General features: G+C 43.7%; 1 protein-coding gene across 1 annotated transcript in view; it reads left to right on the top strand.

Annotated features, from left to right (window-relative positions):
• Positions 1-15912, top strand: part of LOC118012657 (aldehyde oxidase) — an 87769-nt gene that overhangs the window by 63475 nt on the left and 8382 nt on the right. Inside the window, exons 27-34 of the mRNA XM_035008348.1 lie at positions 2690-2785; positions 5141-5269; positions 5993-6067; positions 7497-7549; positions 8786-8900; positions 12289-12354; positions 14114-14302; positions 15007-15174. Of these exons, the coding sequence (XP_034864239.1) occupies positions 2690-2785; positions 5141-5269; positions 5993-6067; positions 7497-7549; positions 8786-8900; positions 12289-12354; positions 14114-14302; positions 15007-15174 (891 nt within the window). The remainder of the gene's footprint in view (positions 1-2689; positions 2786-5140; positions 5270-5992; positions 6068-7496; positions 7550-8785; positions 8901-12288; positions 12355-14113; positions 14303-15006; positions 15175-15912) is intronic.

The raw sequence follows: 15912 nt of genomic DNA, 5'->3' as shown, positions 1-15912 counted from the left end.
GCCTGCGACAGCTGAGGGGCTCACACGTACCTCCCCTCCGATGTATTTAAGGACTAGCCCTGGGACACAGAAAAGCAGACAAGACCTAATTAAGCTCTGCATCCCCAGTACCTTAGCATGGCGCCTGACACAGGGTGGAAACTCAAATGCTCCAGTGGCTGAGACATTTTGGGAATCTGTGGAACGAAAGCAAACTGCTCACCAACCCCGGCAGCCCCTGCTGGATGATTTAGATTTCACAGACTAGGTCCCCAGTCTGTGTCGGAGAACCATCTGTTCTCATGCTCCAGTCGTGCCAATTTCACAGATGAAGCTTTGCAGGATTTTCCTTTGTGGCAGTAACAGTGGACCCTCCGGTGGTGCCACTGAACCAGATTTGATATTTTCAGTGCCCCGAGGGGATGGCAGCAGCACAGGGAACAAATTCCTCAGCAGTCCCATGCGGGCAGAGCCCCGCGGCCAGCAGGGTCACGCATGGAGGAACTGCACAAGCCACTGGCATTGTGGCTCTGGGGCGTGTGGCAGCTACAAATTCCCACAAGCAACTTCTGAATTGCTTGCAGAGCCAAATACAGGAGGCCAAAGACAGACTTTAAAAGCTTCAGAAACAGATCAAATCGCCGCAGACTTTTACTGGGCGCTTACTATGTGGGAGATACTATGTTGCATTCCAAGGATGCCTTAGGACATGGCCCTTCCTTTCAGGGGGCTTCTATTCTAGCAGAGAGCAATAAAGCGGCAGAGAATGGAGCCTGGAGCAGCCCTTGCAGCCATCCCCCGGCATCTGATGAGCAGCTGGGGCAGCCAGCACCAGGCTATCTGTAGGGGAGGCCACTCCCTAGCTTTACTATTTTGAGAACAAATGGTCGGGATCACAAGATGGCATCTCCAGGAGTGATGAGTGAACAAACAGTAAAACACTCTGCTGCATCCTTCCAAGTCTCTTGGGCATGATTATCATGGCAACAATGCCTTCCTCAAGGTTCTAAGATTCTCCTTTGGGCTGAGAAAGGTTATTCCTATGTCCCTATTTGACCAATACATCCCTAGGGTACACCCGCTGACCCAGGTAACTAGAGCCCGTTTTCACTGTCAGTGTCTTAGAAGCTTCTGTTTCACTGGAGTCATGTAAACCTTTGGGTATCAATAAAGAGGCAGTCCTCCAAGTGTGGCTCAGGGCCCACAAGTGGCAATAAAAGTTCTTCTGGTCATCAGAGAATCGATCAAGGAATGTAGTTCATTCCTTAGGTGCATCTGGTGATTGTCATGCAATTTCATTGACTTTCACTTATGACCAGGGTTGTTTATAGGTAATCTGAGTAATGAAGGTTTACTAAAATTTTTGCTTCATTGTATACCTATTCGCTTGTTACTAGAATTTTCTTAAGACCCTGCCTTTACAAATCCTAGATTTTTGTGCCATGCTGCCTACAAGCTTAGATATTAAGAAACTAGCTGACAGAGCTTTAAGTCACCCCTTGCTGGCCCAGACCACACCTGTGAGGTTAGCATTTCCCAGTTGAACAGCTATAGAAGTGTGCCTTGCAGGGCTTCCTAAACCACAGTGCAACCACTGGGACATTTTCACCAGGACCACATGCTGTTAATATTACTCTTATACTAGAGATACAAAGTGAAAAGGCCATCCTTGTTCTCTGCAGCCTCCTGGGATATCTTCATCCCCCTTAGTCTAGCATGGACAAAATTGCAAGAAGGCACATTGGTGTTGATTATAAAACATTTTTAGCTAGAGTCTGGATGTTTCTGATTATAGCAGCCTTTAATTCTGTGTTAGCAGTTTGGTTCTTTCTCGGTCCCTGTGGGGAGCTATACAGTTAGATAAGATTACTTCCAAGTTCCCTTCCAACTAAAGCCCTATAATTCTGTGCCAGGATAATTTGGGGTAGGCTTGGCTCATTTTGCAGCAAACAATGTCTGTCTGTCCCATCTTATTTGGGTTTTTGTTTTTGCTTCTCTCTATCATACCTACTACTATGGGATTATGTGTTCATGTAAACAATTCTCCCCTGCCCCAACCTATCTGCACTTAACTTGGCATTTTACAACTGAACCCCCCCCCAAAAAAAAACCAAACCCCAAACCTAGATTGTTGTTCCACTCTGGATTAGGGAGATCCTCAAATGTCCTCATGAGGAAATAGCAGTTTACGGAGGGTCGTCCTGCCCCAGCCTCAAAGCCCCAGCCCTGGCCTGGCTCTGCTCAGTGTTCTCAGGGCACTGGGAAAAGTGTGCGTATTTCAGCAGGAGATGGAAAGGAGGAGATCATTTCCAGGGAAAATGTTTTATTCTCTTTATTTATTTATTTTCATCTGGTACTTTTTAATACCTTCTAGAATAGACTGACAGTGAAGCACATATTTGGTTTTTGAGGATAGTTTTTATGCTGATACCTGGTTAACATTAAACTACTAAAGTAAGGGTTGGCAAATGACAGAGTGGGTCAGGTTCTGCCCTGTTCTGTATGTCTTTCAGCTTAGAACAGCTTATTACATGTTTTTCGTTTTAATTCCAGTGTAATTAACATACAGTGTTATATTAGCTTCAGCTGTACCATATAGTGATTTGACAATTCTATACATTGCTCTCCAGGGAAAATGTTTTAATTGATGAGACATGTGATAATATCAGTCCAAAAGATCATGGAAACTCTTGTCATCTTTTCTGGATAGGCTGCTGCCTTGGTTCACATTTACCTGGATGGGTCTGTGCTGGTGACTCACGGTGGGATCGAAATGGGTCAGGGGGTCCACACTAAAATGATTCAGGTAAGTATGCAACTAGTTGGATTAAGTTGGGTGTGTGCTTGTAGCTGTGTATGAGAGAGAAACCAAGCATGTGTATTTTCTGTTCCAAAATGAAAAAGATACGAGATTTTAGCTTTGACAGCTTAAACTGTTAAACTGTTAATGGAAACTGGATAAACCAGCCAGTTTTGTAACTGAATGTCCTAAAAGAATGTGGCAGAAGAGTCTCAGGTTGTCTTATTGCTATAGAAGATTGTGTCTTTATTTGTTGCTTTCCTTTGGGTAAGCAGGTCTCTCCCACCATCCACAAACAACGTATTGCTTTGAAACCTTTTGTAAACCAAAATGGAGTAAAGCAAAGTTGTAATTACCGTTAATTTATATGAAAATAGCAGTGGCTCAGTCATGAGCCCAGGGTCCTGGGATGGAGCCCCGCACCGGGCACCTTGCTCGGCGGGGAGCCTGCTTCTTCCTCTCCCTCTGCCTGCTGCTCTGCCTATCTGTGCTCTCTATCGAAAAAAAAATTTTATATGAAAATATTTTTGAGCCTTTCCAGACCCCCCCCCAAATTAACCTCTCTTAATATTTTCTGATTTGCTGATGGATGTAAACATAAATGGAGATAAAGCACAGATGGTGACAGATGCAGTTCACAGCTCTGGCAGCTTGATGCCCAGACGCTGAGTGTGGCTCCAGGGCAGGAGCTTGGGGTTCTGCTCTCCCTGCTGGGGGTCAGCGCTGCTTCCGCAGCCGTCCGCTGCCAAGCAAACACTGAACGCTATCTTGGCTCTTCATCTTTTTTATTAAAAGTGAAAATCCTCTTCAGATTTATTTCAGTGAGCAAAAAGAGGTACCAATGTAGGTGTTTTGTAAAAACCAAGAGACTCTCAAATTATATCAGTTTAACATACAGGGTAATATTAGTTTCAAGTGTACAATATAGTGATTCAACAATTCCATACAAAGAGGCAGACACCAGTATTAACAAGCGAGTTGTCTTTTTTGAACCTTTGCTGGCTAATAAGAAGATGTGTAGATGCTGATGTATTGCATCATTTCTCGACCTTTTTAGGACTTGGTGTAATCGATAATATAAATCACATTGGATATTTCTAATCAAAGTCTACCTGTTTTTTGACTCATTCACTTTAGATTAATTTTTAGGTACTGTTTCTATTTTGCGAATAATAATAATATTAAAGATTTTAAAACATTTGGAAGGGGCAAAAAAAATTGTTAAAAAGACTGAGCAGTTTCACCAGTTAGCAGTAAGCACTGTTTTGAGGTCTTTCTGTCTTTCTTTTTTCATAAATTGCTAACATGCTGTTTATATAATTTTTTGTATCCTGGTTTTTTGTGTGTGTTTTATTTAAATTCCAGTTAGTTAACATACAGTTGTATCAGTTTAACATACAGGGTAATATTAGTTTCAAGTGTACAATATAGTGATTCAACAATTCCATACAACACCCAATGCTCATCAGGACAAGTGCATCCTTAATCCCTGTCATCTATTTAACCCATCCCCCCCCTCTGATAACCATCAGTTCTCTATAGTTAAGAGTCTGTTTCTTGGTTTGCCTCTCTCTCTCTCTTTTTTCCCCTGTGCTTGTTTCTGTTTGGTTTTTTTTTTTCACCTATCTATCTGATACAGAGTGAGCACTTCCTCCTGTGGCTAAGAATTCTTTGCAATCACGCTTTTTAATGGCTGCTTGTGGATGTATGTATAATTTATTTAACCATCCCCCGTTGTTGAATACTTCAATTAATATTTTTGTATGTAAGCCTATCGTCAAATTAATGATTATTTTCTTAAAATAGATTTCCCGAAATGAAGTTACTGGGTCATAGAGTGTACCTTAAATCACGGACACTTATTACCAAATTGTTTTCCAGAAAGTATGCTTTTCATTACACCACTAACCAACTTTATCCGTTACGGCTTTTTTAAAAACCTTAGATAATTTAATAGTTGTGAAGGATAATATCTCATTATTGCCTTGATTTGCATTTTTCTGATTATAGAGACTTTGCTAGAATTTGCAGAGTGAGGTGATAGGAAAGGCCTCAAGGTGTTGATTTCATGAAGACGTGAAGCATCTCCTCCTGTGTTGGCTTGGGGCTTTGCCTCCTCTTCCTGATGCTATTGCACGTAAGAAAGTCAAAGAAACAAGAATGTGTGCTCAAGGTTTAGGGTCCAGGCTAGCTATACAGGGTCTTTAGAAAAGAACTTTTTGTGGCTGGAGGAATTCATGGTTCTACCCGCCTGTCCCTGTTGCGTGTATGGGGGCTCACACATGGGCCACTGTGTGGGTATGTGCACAGGTCTGTGACTAACCAAAGTAACATGGAAAGAATCTCTCCTCTAAAATTCAGGTGGTTAGTCGTGAATTAAGGATGCCAATGTCTAATATCCACCTGCGTGGGACAAGCACAGAAACTGTCCCTAATACAAACATCTCTGGAGGTTCCGTGGTGGCCGATCTCAACGGGCTGGCAGTAAAGGTAAAAATCATTGCCACGGCATCCAAATCATTAGCCCCACCAGGCCAGGAACATGGGTGGAGCTCAGAAGATGTTGAGGTTTAATCCAGTTCTTACCTCCTTCTCACACCCTCCTGGTGAAAAACGTGCTTTCCCCCAGCATCAGGTTCAGGACATGGTACAATAACCAGCTGCTCTCCTGGGCTGGAAATCCATCTCCTTTCCTCCCTCACTCCTGACATCTCATGGATCCTTCCCTTCCACTCAGAAATATCTCTGTGTCTTTTGACATCCACGTTCCGGGAATATCGCTGCTTGGATTCAGACTCGCACCTCTTGCCAGGACCATTACAAGGCTCTGTCTCTCCACCGGCGTTTTATTGCCTTTCACTCTGGCTTCATGTTGACAGAGTGAGCTTTCCCACAAAATAAATCTGACCATGCCGTGTTTAAAAACAGCGGTCGGGGGTTTGCCATCAGTTTTTCTGTTAAGTCCTGACCTCTTAGCACAGATTACAGGCCCCCCAACCTAGACGGTTCATCGTTAAGACCAGCTCACACTTCAACCCCACCCCTGGGAAACCTTTCACATCACCTCTTAAAGGGTCGGTCTCTACCTTCTCTGTGTTGTTGAGGGCCTGTGAGCCTCCTAAACAAACTCTGTAATGACACATATGTTGTGGTTTTGAAATTAGTGTTTGCCTGAAATTATGATAATGATTTTAATTAAAAAATAATCCCTAGGATGCTTGTCAGACTCTTCTAAAACGCCTTGAACCTATCATCAGCAAGAATCCTCAAGGCACTTGGAAGGATTGGGTGAGAATCACTGTTACTTTTGTGTTTTATGTTGGGGAAAAAAGGAGGGAGGAAAAATGTGTGAATTAAATATCAGTTGAAATGGCACTTTAAAAGGTACTACAGTTACATAACGGTAAGTAGAGGCCTTTTGGCTCTCTGCACGTGGAAACGTTATCATAATATGGTAGAGGAACTCTTGCATCTGGGAAAATTCTCCATTAGAGAGGAAGATTGTTTTTCTACCCAAAGCCCTTGTTTTTAAGCCAGAACAAATTAATGTTTCTTCTGATGGATCCCAGGTATTTTCTAGATAATAGCTGTAAATCTCTTTGTTCTCCTCCTTTGGGTTCCACCGTTCCTAAACGGAAAGCCAACACTACAATCCTTCTATAAAAGTAAAAAATCACATAAGCACTCGTGTAGAAATAGGAAACCAAGCCACTGGATATGTATTCAACCAGTAGTAGGCATTAAATGCAGTGGAAATTTCAACTGCTTCCTTCGATGTACTTACAACCCCGTTGGAAGAGAAAACGCACACTCTGCAGTCAACTAGCATACTTTTAAAGTAATAGGTTATAAAGTACCAGATGGTGTGGAATGGATGTCAGTAAAAGCTGAGAGTGTGTGTCAGGCTGACTGAGGATGTCGCATTAAAAGCATTGGTCGGGGGAAATAACATTTGGGGAATCCTCCTTAGAAATGGGTCCTGCTCTTCCACAGAGTTAGGACTCATTCTATAATTCATATTTATGGGAGCTCTCAATCCTTTTGGGGCATCTTTATTTCTGCCCTCTGCCCTGGGCTTTCCGAGCCAACAAAAGGCAGAGAGAGCCTGACTGAAGAGGGATACCGTGCAAGACAGCCGGGCCTCTGCCCTCAGAGATGCTACCATTCAGCGTGCTTTCTTCTGCTGCACTCCTCGCCTTTCCCTTTCTTGGACTTGGGGACGTGGACCTAACCCCCATTTTTCTGTCTATTAGTCAACTACGTGCAGTGCAGAGTCAGGAGAACTTACCATGTTAGTGGTACAATGTACCAAAATTATGCCACTTTCCCAAGACCAATGAATACCTGGTACTAAAACTAAACAACAACCACCTCATTGTCTCCTGAAACATTCCCGGTGGATAGGCTGTCTTTTCAGAAGACTGAGTGAGGTTCTTTATCAGCAGAAGGCCTGTGGGCTGCTCTAGTCCCGACTACGGGTGTAACATACCTGGGCAGTCACGGGAGGTCACAGGCCCCGAACACATGCCGTTACTCGTGGCAGCGACAGCGAGTGCTCGCGAGGGCAGAGAATGCAGAAGGGAATACCTTAATCTTGGTTCTTCCTGGTTATTAGTGCTGATAGCTGCATTTCACCTAGAGCGAAACCAAGATTGAAGTCGCAAGCGATTCTTTCTTGAAACATCATCATCGCATCATCTTTCCTCTTATTTCCCAGGCACAAGCTGCTTTTGATGAAAGCATTAGTCTTTCAGCTACTGGATACTTCAGGTAAAGAGTCCTTTCGATCACATGCTATGAAAAATAGCAGCTGTTGCTTGAGGAAGAGTTTCACTTCCATTTGCAATTTTGGAAAAAAGTTGATTTGGGTGACCTTCTATTAACCCACTGTTATATTCAACATTTAGCTTCTAGTTAATCCAAATGCCCAGAGAGGCTTCTGTTGGGAAAAATAGGCACATAAAATAAAATACGGCTTGAGCTGATGATTCGAATCCTACTGGGCGGTACTGGAGGGTTCTCTGAGGTTAGTGCTTGGAACCCACAGCAGTAGCTGATGTTTTGTTGAAAATTTAGCGTATCCTTAAGAGACAAAGGTAAAGGGATGCAAATTAAACCCATAATAAGATAAACACCATTTCACACCTTCTAGATTGGCAAAAAAAAAGAAAGCTGACAATAAGCACGTGTTGTCAAGATGCTGAACAATTGTCACTCACCTACTTTGGAAAATAACTATCAGATTATTTTAATGGAAAATGAAAGCCATCAGAGAACAGGGTGAATCAGAAAGTCCCAACTGATTTGTCATATGCTGCTAGTTCTCCAGGGAGTCTCAGGGCACTGGTCGGCTATCAGGAGTAAGTGTGAGAAGCGTTTTTAATGGCCACCTCCAGGCCGGGGAAGCAGAGGAGAGAAGGGGAGAAAGTGCCGGCAAGCTGCTGGCCTGCGCGCACCTCTTATATGGTGACATCCATTTGGTCCTTGAGGAAGAGTGAGGAACAGAGCAGCCGTGGAAACCAGAGAAGTAGCAAAGAATGAGAGCCAGGGGCCTGGTGTTACAAACAGAAGGCTGAATCCTGGAGCCCGAAAGACAGACGAACAGGCGAATGTGCAGCTTTGAAATAGTGCTTGGTCTAAAATGCAGGTGAAATTCCCCAAGTCTGATGACAGTAGGATGACATGATTCAATATTAACGAAAAGTAATAGATTGGGTAATCACAGAGTGAGCACCTAACTTCCAGGCATAAGGAGTCATTCATTGGTGAGGAGCAATTGAATGTTTTTATCAGACAAAGCAAATTTAATAAGAAAGAAGTATACATTTGTTCAACAGATTTATTACACGCACAACATGCCGGCACATCATTGTACAAGTGTGTTCCGCCAGTTTGCTGTACATGCAAACTGAACACAGCCTCTTAGGGGTCTGTTTAATCATCAGGGTCTGCAGTTAGGGGACTGAGTCACTTAACAACGCTCCTCAAGAATTCTGTTTCTTCCAGGGGCTATGAGTCAAACATGAACTGGGAGACAGGCGAAGGCCATCCTTTTGAATATTTTGTTTATGGAGCTGCCTGTTCCGAAGTTGAAATAGACTGCCTGACAGGTGCTCATAAGGTCAGTACCAACTGGAAAGGTCTTCCAGTTGTACCCCAGATACACCTAAATTCCGTACATGACATCTGTCTGAGCGCCATAGAAGCACCATGTATTTGGCTAAGGATAGTTTCTCTGTTACCAGAAAAAATTAGAAGCTCAGCAATTGCCTTGGTATTGTGGTTGCTTCCATGGAAAATGACCGGCGGCCTCTCTTCTTTATTTTTCTGGCCCTTTTAAATGGAATCAGGAAAGAAACCACTTCAAGGAAGAAACAGAGCTTAGAGAGAGCTTTCATGTAGACCGTTGGTCTAACCAGCAGTCCTGAACTCTTCATAAAATGCCATCGTATGACATTTTTGAAGGATTTTGTAAGCATCCATAACTTGCTAACAAGCACCAAGGGCCAGCTTTTGATATCTTTTATCTAGCTAGATCCTGCTTTTTAGATAGTTTAAGGGCATCCCTATGCTTTTAAGGGATGCAGTGAGGAGATATGCACACAGTTTCTCTCTCTCTATCTCTCTCTCTCACACACACACATGCACTTCTGTTTCAAGGAGAGTTTCTCCTCTTGTATCTCGGTCCTTGTGGGACCCAGCTACAATGAAGCTACTTACTGGCCACTGTTTATAATAATAAATGATCATTAATACATTCAATGGGACTGTGATACCCTCACAACTGTCATGTGATAATCTGTCCCAAAACCTACCCAGAAGCAAGGTCTAGGTCTTTATATTTCCCAACATACTTTGTGACTGTATCTTGGATTATGATAAGATGTAAGTTTTCATTTAATAGGTCTCTGGCATGTATGTTTTTTAAAACTATAGACAGCCTAATCTTTGAAACTGTATATACCTTTATTGAACCTGCCTGGTAAAGTATCTGGTTTGTTCAGACTCTAACCCAGACCAGACCACTTTTGGGGAATCTTGGACTGGGACACAACAATGATCATTCTAAGCATGGTTTTCATGCTAGAGTAGCTGTCCTCTTTTAGTTCAGTAGAAAGTTCTCTCAGGCTAACTAATTTCTACATCACCTTCTCCCTCAAAGAAAAATTTGGTGAAAACCTAATCACTTGGGTTTTCTTTATTTGTATATGCCTTGACCTTGTTAAGATCTAAGAACAAGGCTGGGGCGCCTGGGTGGCTCAGTTGGTTAAGCGACTGCCTTCGGCTCAGGTCATGATCCTGGAGTCCCTGGATCGAGTCCCGCATCGGGCTCCCTGCTCGGCAGGGAGTCTGCTTCTCCCTCTGACCCTCCCCCCTCTCCTGCTCTCTCTCCCTCTCAAATAAATAAATAAATAAAATCTTTAAAAAAAAAAAAAGATCTAAGAACAAGGTAATAATTAGTATGAATAATTGGTATGAAATTCTAAGGTGTATTCTTATGACTTAGTTGAACAATCTTAAGAGATGTGCTAAATAGTCTTTTTATCAGATGCATTCAAAAAAGCTAGATCTGTAGCTCAGGTTAGGTATACCCCTAAGTAAAGGGCTATAATGTAACATGCCACCCGGGGCCCTCCCTGGAGGCCTGTTTCTCAGTCATTCTCCTTATGTTGTTAGAATTTTTTTTTTTTTTTTTTTTAAGATTTTATTTGAGGGAGAGAGAGAGAGTGAGAAACAGCATGATAGGGGAGAGGGTCAGAAGGAGAAGCAGGCTCACTGCTGAGCCGGGAGCCCAACGTGGGACTCGATCCCAGGACTCCAGGATCATGACCTGAGCCGAAGGCAGTCGCTTAACCAACTGAGCCACCCAGGCGCCCCTAGAATTGTTCTTATTCCTACAAAATTTCCCTCACTTTGAACCTACATCTATATATTACTTATCTATTGCTGGGTAACAAATTACTCTCAAGTTTGGCAGCTGAAAATAACAAATATTTATTAACCGACAGCATTCTGAGGGCCAGAAACCTGGCAGTGGCTTATCTGGGTGATTCAGACTCAGGATTTTTCACAAGGTTGCCATCAAGCTGTCAAAGAGGGCCACAGTCCTCCCAAAGCTCAATAGTGGCTGGAAAATCTGATCCAAGCTCCATCACCTGCTTGTTGGCAGGAGGCCTCAGTTTCTCACTGGCTGTTGGTCAGAAGTTTCCATTCTTTAGCACAAGGACCTCTCCATGGGATGTCCCAGTGTCCTAAGGACACGCAAGCTGCCCCCAAGCCCAGAGGGACTGATGCAAAGGAAGAAGAGAGTGTGAGCAAGTGAGAGAGCACCCAGACAGTAGCCACAGCCCTTTGCACCCTAACACCGGGGTGATATCCTAGCACTTCCACATAACCTGTCTGTCGCACAAACTAACGCTGGTAGAGCGTGGGAGGGGAATCCATCAGGACGTGAACCCAGCATGCGGGGATCGTCATAGGCCATCTTGGAGGCTGGCTACCGCAACTAGAACTGCTCTCTTCAGCCCTAACAAAACACAGTGACAAACAGTAAGTCCATGGCTCTAAAAACAAAACTTTTACTAACACCGCAGACTTGAGAGCACCTCCCCTCACCAGTAACGGAGGCCATGGGTCTGCCGGAAGGCCAGCCTTGCTGAACGGTGTCACAGAGAACTTTACATTTCATCATGTCCTTAAAGAAGAAAGGTGTTTTATTATTTTATTGTAATAAAACATTCTGGATCACTCTCTAATTTTCTTAAGAAAAATGTTAGATGAAAGTCCCAAATCAAGTAAGAAAATTCTTAGGTTTCCTTTGTTCCATTAATAGTTGTAAGTAGAATCTATTTGTCATGGCAGACGTCATTATGTCAAGTAAAAGAAGGTACAGACTTGGTGGAGAGCAAAGGTGTTACCAGTAACCTGGCTGGGCCTGCCATAGTCCTCATTTGTAGCTTATCAGGAACTTTTGGTCACCAAGTTGTGCTTTAGATTTTTCTTTCCTCTGCTCTCAAAATGAAGAATCTACAACAGCAGATAACAGTTTCAGAGACTTTTTGGCTGATGCACCCTGAGTTCTGTGCTTCAGTCAATGTCACCCAGCCAGCTGGACTCTGGATGCTGGGTTGTATGGTAGCCACAGGGTTTTTCAACAAGGATCACGAGGACTGTAAACATTTTCTGTGTCATAGATTATGTCTGCTGCGCTGGGTTGAACTCAATAAGTTATGTCACTCAGCCGGAACAAAGTCAAATATTTTTCTCTCTTGTTGTTCCTGAAGGAAAAAAAAAAATCGGTGCTTAAGCTGGTTGAGTATGTGTATAATTTTGAAAGTTATAGATAGACTGGTGACCCAATAAAATTCTTTGTTGATTCTTTCTCCTGAAATGTATTGTGGCCCCAGAAAAGTCCTATACCAATGGCATCCTGGCAGGAACTGTTTCTCAGCCTTCTCTCCTACGTTGGACTCAGTAAAATAAACATTTTTGCTCTTTTTTATTACCAGAACATCAGAACAGACATCGTCATGGATGTTGGCTGCAGCATAAACCTAGCCCTTGACAGAGGCCAGGTATGTGTACCTGCTTTGCCTCAACCCCATTTGTGAAAGCCAGAACCGCTGTGGGGGTCTGTAGGCAAAACATTCTACCCGGCTTATTCGTCATCGTAGTTTTCTACCCCTGTAAGTCAGAATCCATTCGTCAGGCCAGCCACAGAACTCAAATCTCTTACTGTTTAAAAAAGGGGAGGAAACAAAGAAGTTTTAAGTGGTTTCTGAAGAGACATGCGGTCTGTGACTGAGGAGCTTGAGGGAGGCAGAAGAAGCAAGCCTAGAGGTGTCAGATGCGCCCCTCACCTCTGGGAGTAGAAGTAGACTGGAGGCTAAATGTGAAGCCTTGGGCATACGTTGGGCTCTAGCTTCGAGGAGTTTAAAGTCGGGTTGGGATAACATCAAACAATTACAGCAGTAGCCATTAATAATAGGTAGCCTGTTCTGCCCATAGTTATCTTTTATTTAAATTTGAAACATAACATAATAAAATAGAATAAAAGTAAATAAATAAATTTGAAATAATTGACAAGACTAAAAAATCACCAGCTGTGTTATCTAAGTATTCAACTGGCTAGTGTTTCTTGGAAACACAGAAAATTTGCCAACACTGACGCTGCATTTCCACAAGGAAAAGTCAGTTGGCTCCCTTGTTTAAGAGAAGCATGTACTCTGTGATTCTTGGAGTCAGGACTCACCTGGAAGCTTCACTCACGTTCCTCACCTGTCTCCTACCTGTGGGCAATTCAGCTTACTACCCGCAGTTCAGAACATAATTGGAGGTACTCTCCAATCATGACACGTGTCATTGGAGAGTGGGAGGAATGGGTGGGTTGGAGAAGTCAAAACGGGCTTCAGGGAGGCCCCAGCTTTAGGGAATGAACAGGAAAAGGCATTCTGGGTGGGAGGAGAGGGGAGAACCTAAAGACAGGAAATTCAGCCTACTCTGTGTTCAGGGCTAGTGGGGGGGCAGCGGAGGGGGTGACGACAGTGGCGAGTGCCCGTGTGGCCTCTGTCAGTGGAATGGAAGGTGCGGCTGCAGGCAGAGGCCGGAAGGGGCCAGGTCGGTGGAGGCGCCCCAGAGACAGGCGCCTGCCTTAGAAGGTGGAGGTGACATCGCCTGGCGCGTGGTCTAGGCCTTTAAAAGGAAGATTCATCTAACCTTGTGTTAGAGAAGAATCTCCCCGCAAACAGACACAAGGTAGGCCGGAGGGTGGGGTGGAGAAAACGGCACACCGAGGAGACCCAGAAGTCAGGAAGATGTGTGGAAAGCCGATTTTGCCCACATGCTGACATCTAAGAATTGGAGCATTTTAAAGCTGTGTAGGAAGCTTGGAGAGCATACAACACAGTTCATGTAACTAACAAGTGAGGAAAGGGGACAGGAATGAGAGGCCACGCCCACTTGCGAGCCAGGGCTGTGATGAGGTGAGCGGACGCTCTGAGCCCTGTCTGTGCTGGGGGCTACGGACAGATCGGTCAGAGGGTTCCTTCTGGCTCATGGACCAAAAGAAGGAGGGCCTTTGGGCCACAGGCTATTTGAGGCCTCTTCTAGAGCTAGACTTCCACTGCCCAATTGAGATTCAAAGTCAACTTCTTTGACTTTGAACTGCGCACCGAATAAGATGTTCAAAAATGAGGTAAACTTCTAAGTAAGCTTTCAGAGACATCTTCCAGGACATGCTGCAAACCCTCTTGTGCTGTGTTTTAAAAATTCAAATAAACAGCATGAAGTTGAAATGCTCCTGTATGGAAATTCTTTTCTTCCCCCCTCCCCCAGATTGAAGGTGCATTTATTCAAGGCATGGGACTTTATACAATCGAGGAGCTGCACTATTCTCCTCAGGGTGTCCTGTATACTCGTGGCCCAAACCAGTATAAAATCCCCACCATCTGTGACATCCCCGCAGAGTTGCACATTTCTCTACTGCCTCCGTCTCAAAGCTCCAATACCCTGTATTCATCGAAGGTAAGCTGTGCTTGATAAATAAATGAATGTTTATGTGATTTGTGGTATCTGTGCAGGGGGTGGGGGAGGTGCCTTCATTTCTGTGTTGTTTGAGGTTTTTACCAGACTTATAGAAGAAAAGGCCCTATTAAACATTTTAATTTTAAATTAATTTAACATTGTTACAACTTTTTTTAAGTACTTCAAATTTTGGAGCCTAACATGAACTACTGTTACCATCAGGTTGTATCTGATTTTTTGTTTTGCAATAATCATCTCATACCTACGTCTGCTTTCTCCATTTGGCATCATTTCCTTAGGCAGGAATCCTAAGAATGAGAATACTAGGTTAAAATATCAAATTACTTTTTTAAAAGAAAAAAGTTACATGTATAATAATATTTTATAGGGGCACCTGGGTGGCTCAGTTGGTTGGGCATCCGACTCTTGGTTCTGACTTAGTTTATGATCTCATGGGTTGTGGGATTGAGCCCCCCATTGGGCTCCACTCCCAGTGGAGAGTCTGCTTGAGGATTCTCTCCCTCTGCCCCTCCCCCCCCCACATGTGCACACTCACTCTCTCTGTAAAATAAATAAATCTTTAGAAGTAATAACATTTTATATAGGCATCTATACACATGTTTACCTATAGATGCACATATACATATATACACATAGATATACAAAGAGAGAGTCATAATCTGGTTGACTTGTTTCTCTTCAAGGGTCTAGGAGAGTCTGGGATATTCCTGGGATGTTCAGTGTTTTTTGCCATTCATGATGCGGTGAATGCAGCACGACAGGAGAGAGGCCTGTTTGGACCATTAAAGCTCAATAGTCCCCTGACCCCAGAGAAGATTAGACTGGCCTGTGAAGATAAGTTCACAAAAATGGTATGACCTGCTCATAAAATTCTGAATTTTTGTTCCCTGTCCTTGTAGTCAAGTTTTATTAACTCACCATGGTGTTTTTCCATGGAAGAAAAGGTGACAGGAATCCTAAGGGCATTTGAGCATGGGAAGAGTAGACTGACCCTTAGAGTGCAGTTTTTCATCAGCCTGGTCCTGCCTGCCCTACAAAGGGGCTCAGTTCTACACCACTTGAAAATGAAGGTTCATTGCTCTTTCATCAGTTACATGTTCCTCCTTGGTTTTGTTCCCTTCCCAGGATATATTGGTCAGGAATGGGAGTTCAGGAACTGTTCCCTGAACCTAAGACACCCAGGCCAAGAATATGGGCCACGCCAACAGTCTGTCCCACTCTATCCAGTCAGATGTTTGAGAAAGTGCGTGTAATTCCTGATTTGAACTGTAGAGTGGGAAGGGCCCTTTCTGGCCCAAGCCCGAGAGCAGAATCCCTCAGGCATCAACACCCCTGCAGAGCAAACATCTCAGCTCCCCTTTGTCACATTCACTGATGAGACTTTAACTGTGGGAGAAAGTCATGCTGTTGATATTGACCCCTCTGACTATATACAAGGTATTCCTTATACTGAAGGGAGAGCCCCTCCTACTCCTCCTCTCAGTGCTGGCTCTGTGTGGTACCCCTTACAGCTTGTCCCAAGCCCCATGAATCATCTCTTCACTATGGAGGAACACGGAGACTAATTCCACTCTTTATTTGTCCCCCTT

Source organism: Mirounga leonina, unplaced genomic scaffold, assembly GCF_011800145.1.
Source record: "Mirounga leonina isolate KUSES-001 unplaced genomic scaffold, KU_Mleo_1.0 Mir_151, whole genome shotgun sequence".
Classification (NCBI taxonomy): Eukaryota; Metazoa; Chordata; class Mammalia; order Carnivora; family Phocidae; genus Mirounga; species Mirounga leonina.
Note: the sequence above shows the minus strand (reverse complement) of the source record. Positions and strands in the feature narration are given on the sequence as shown.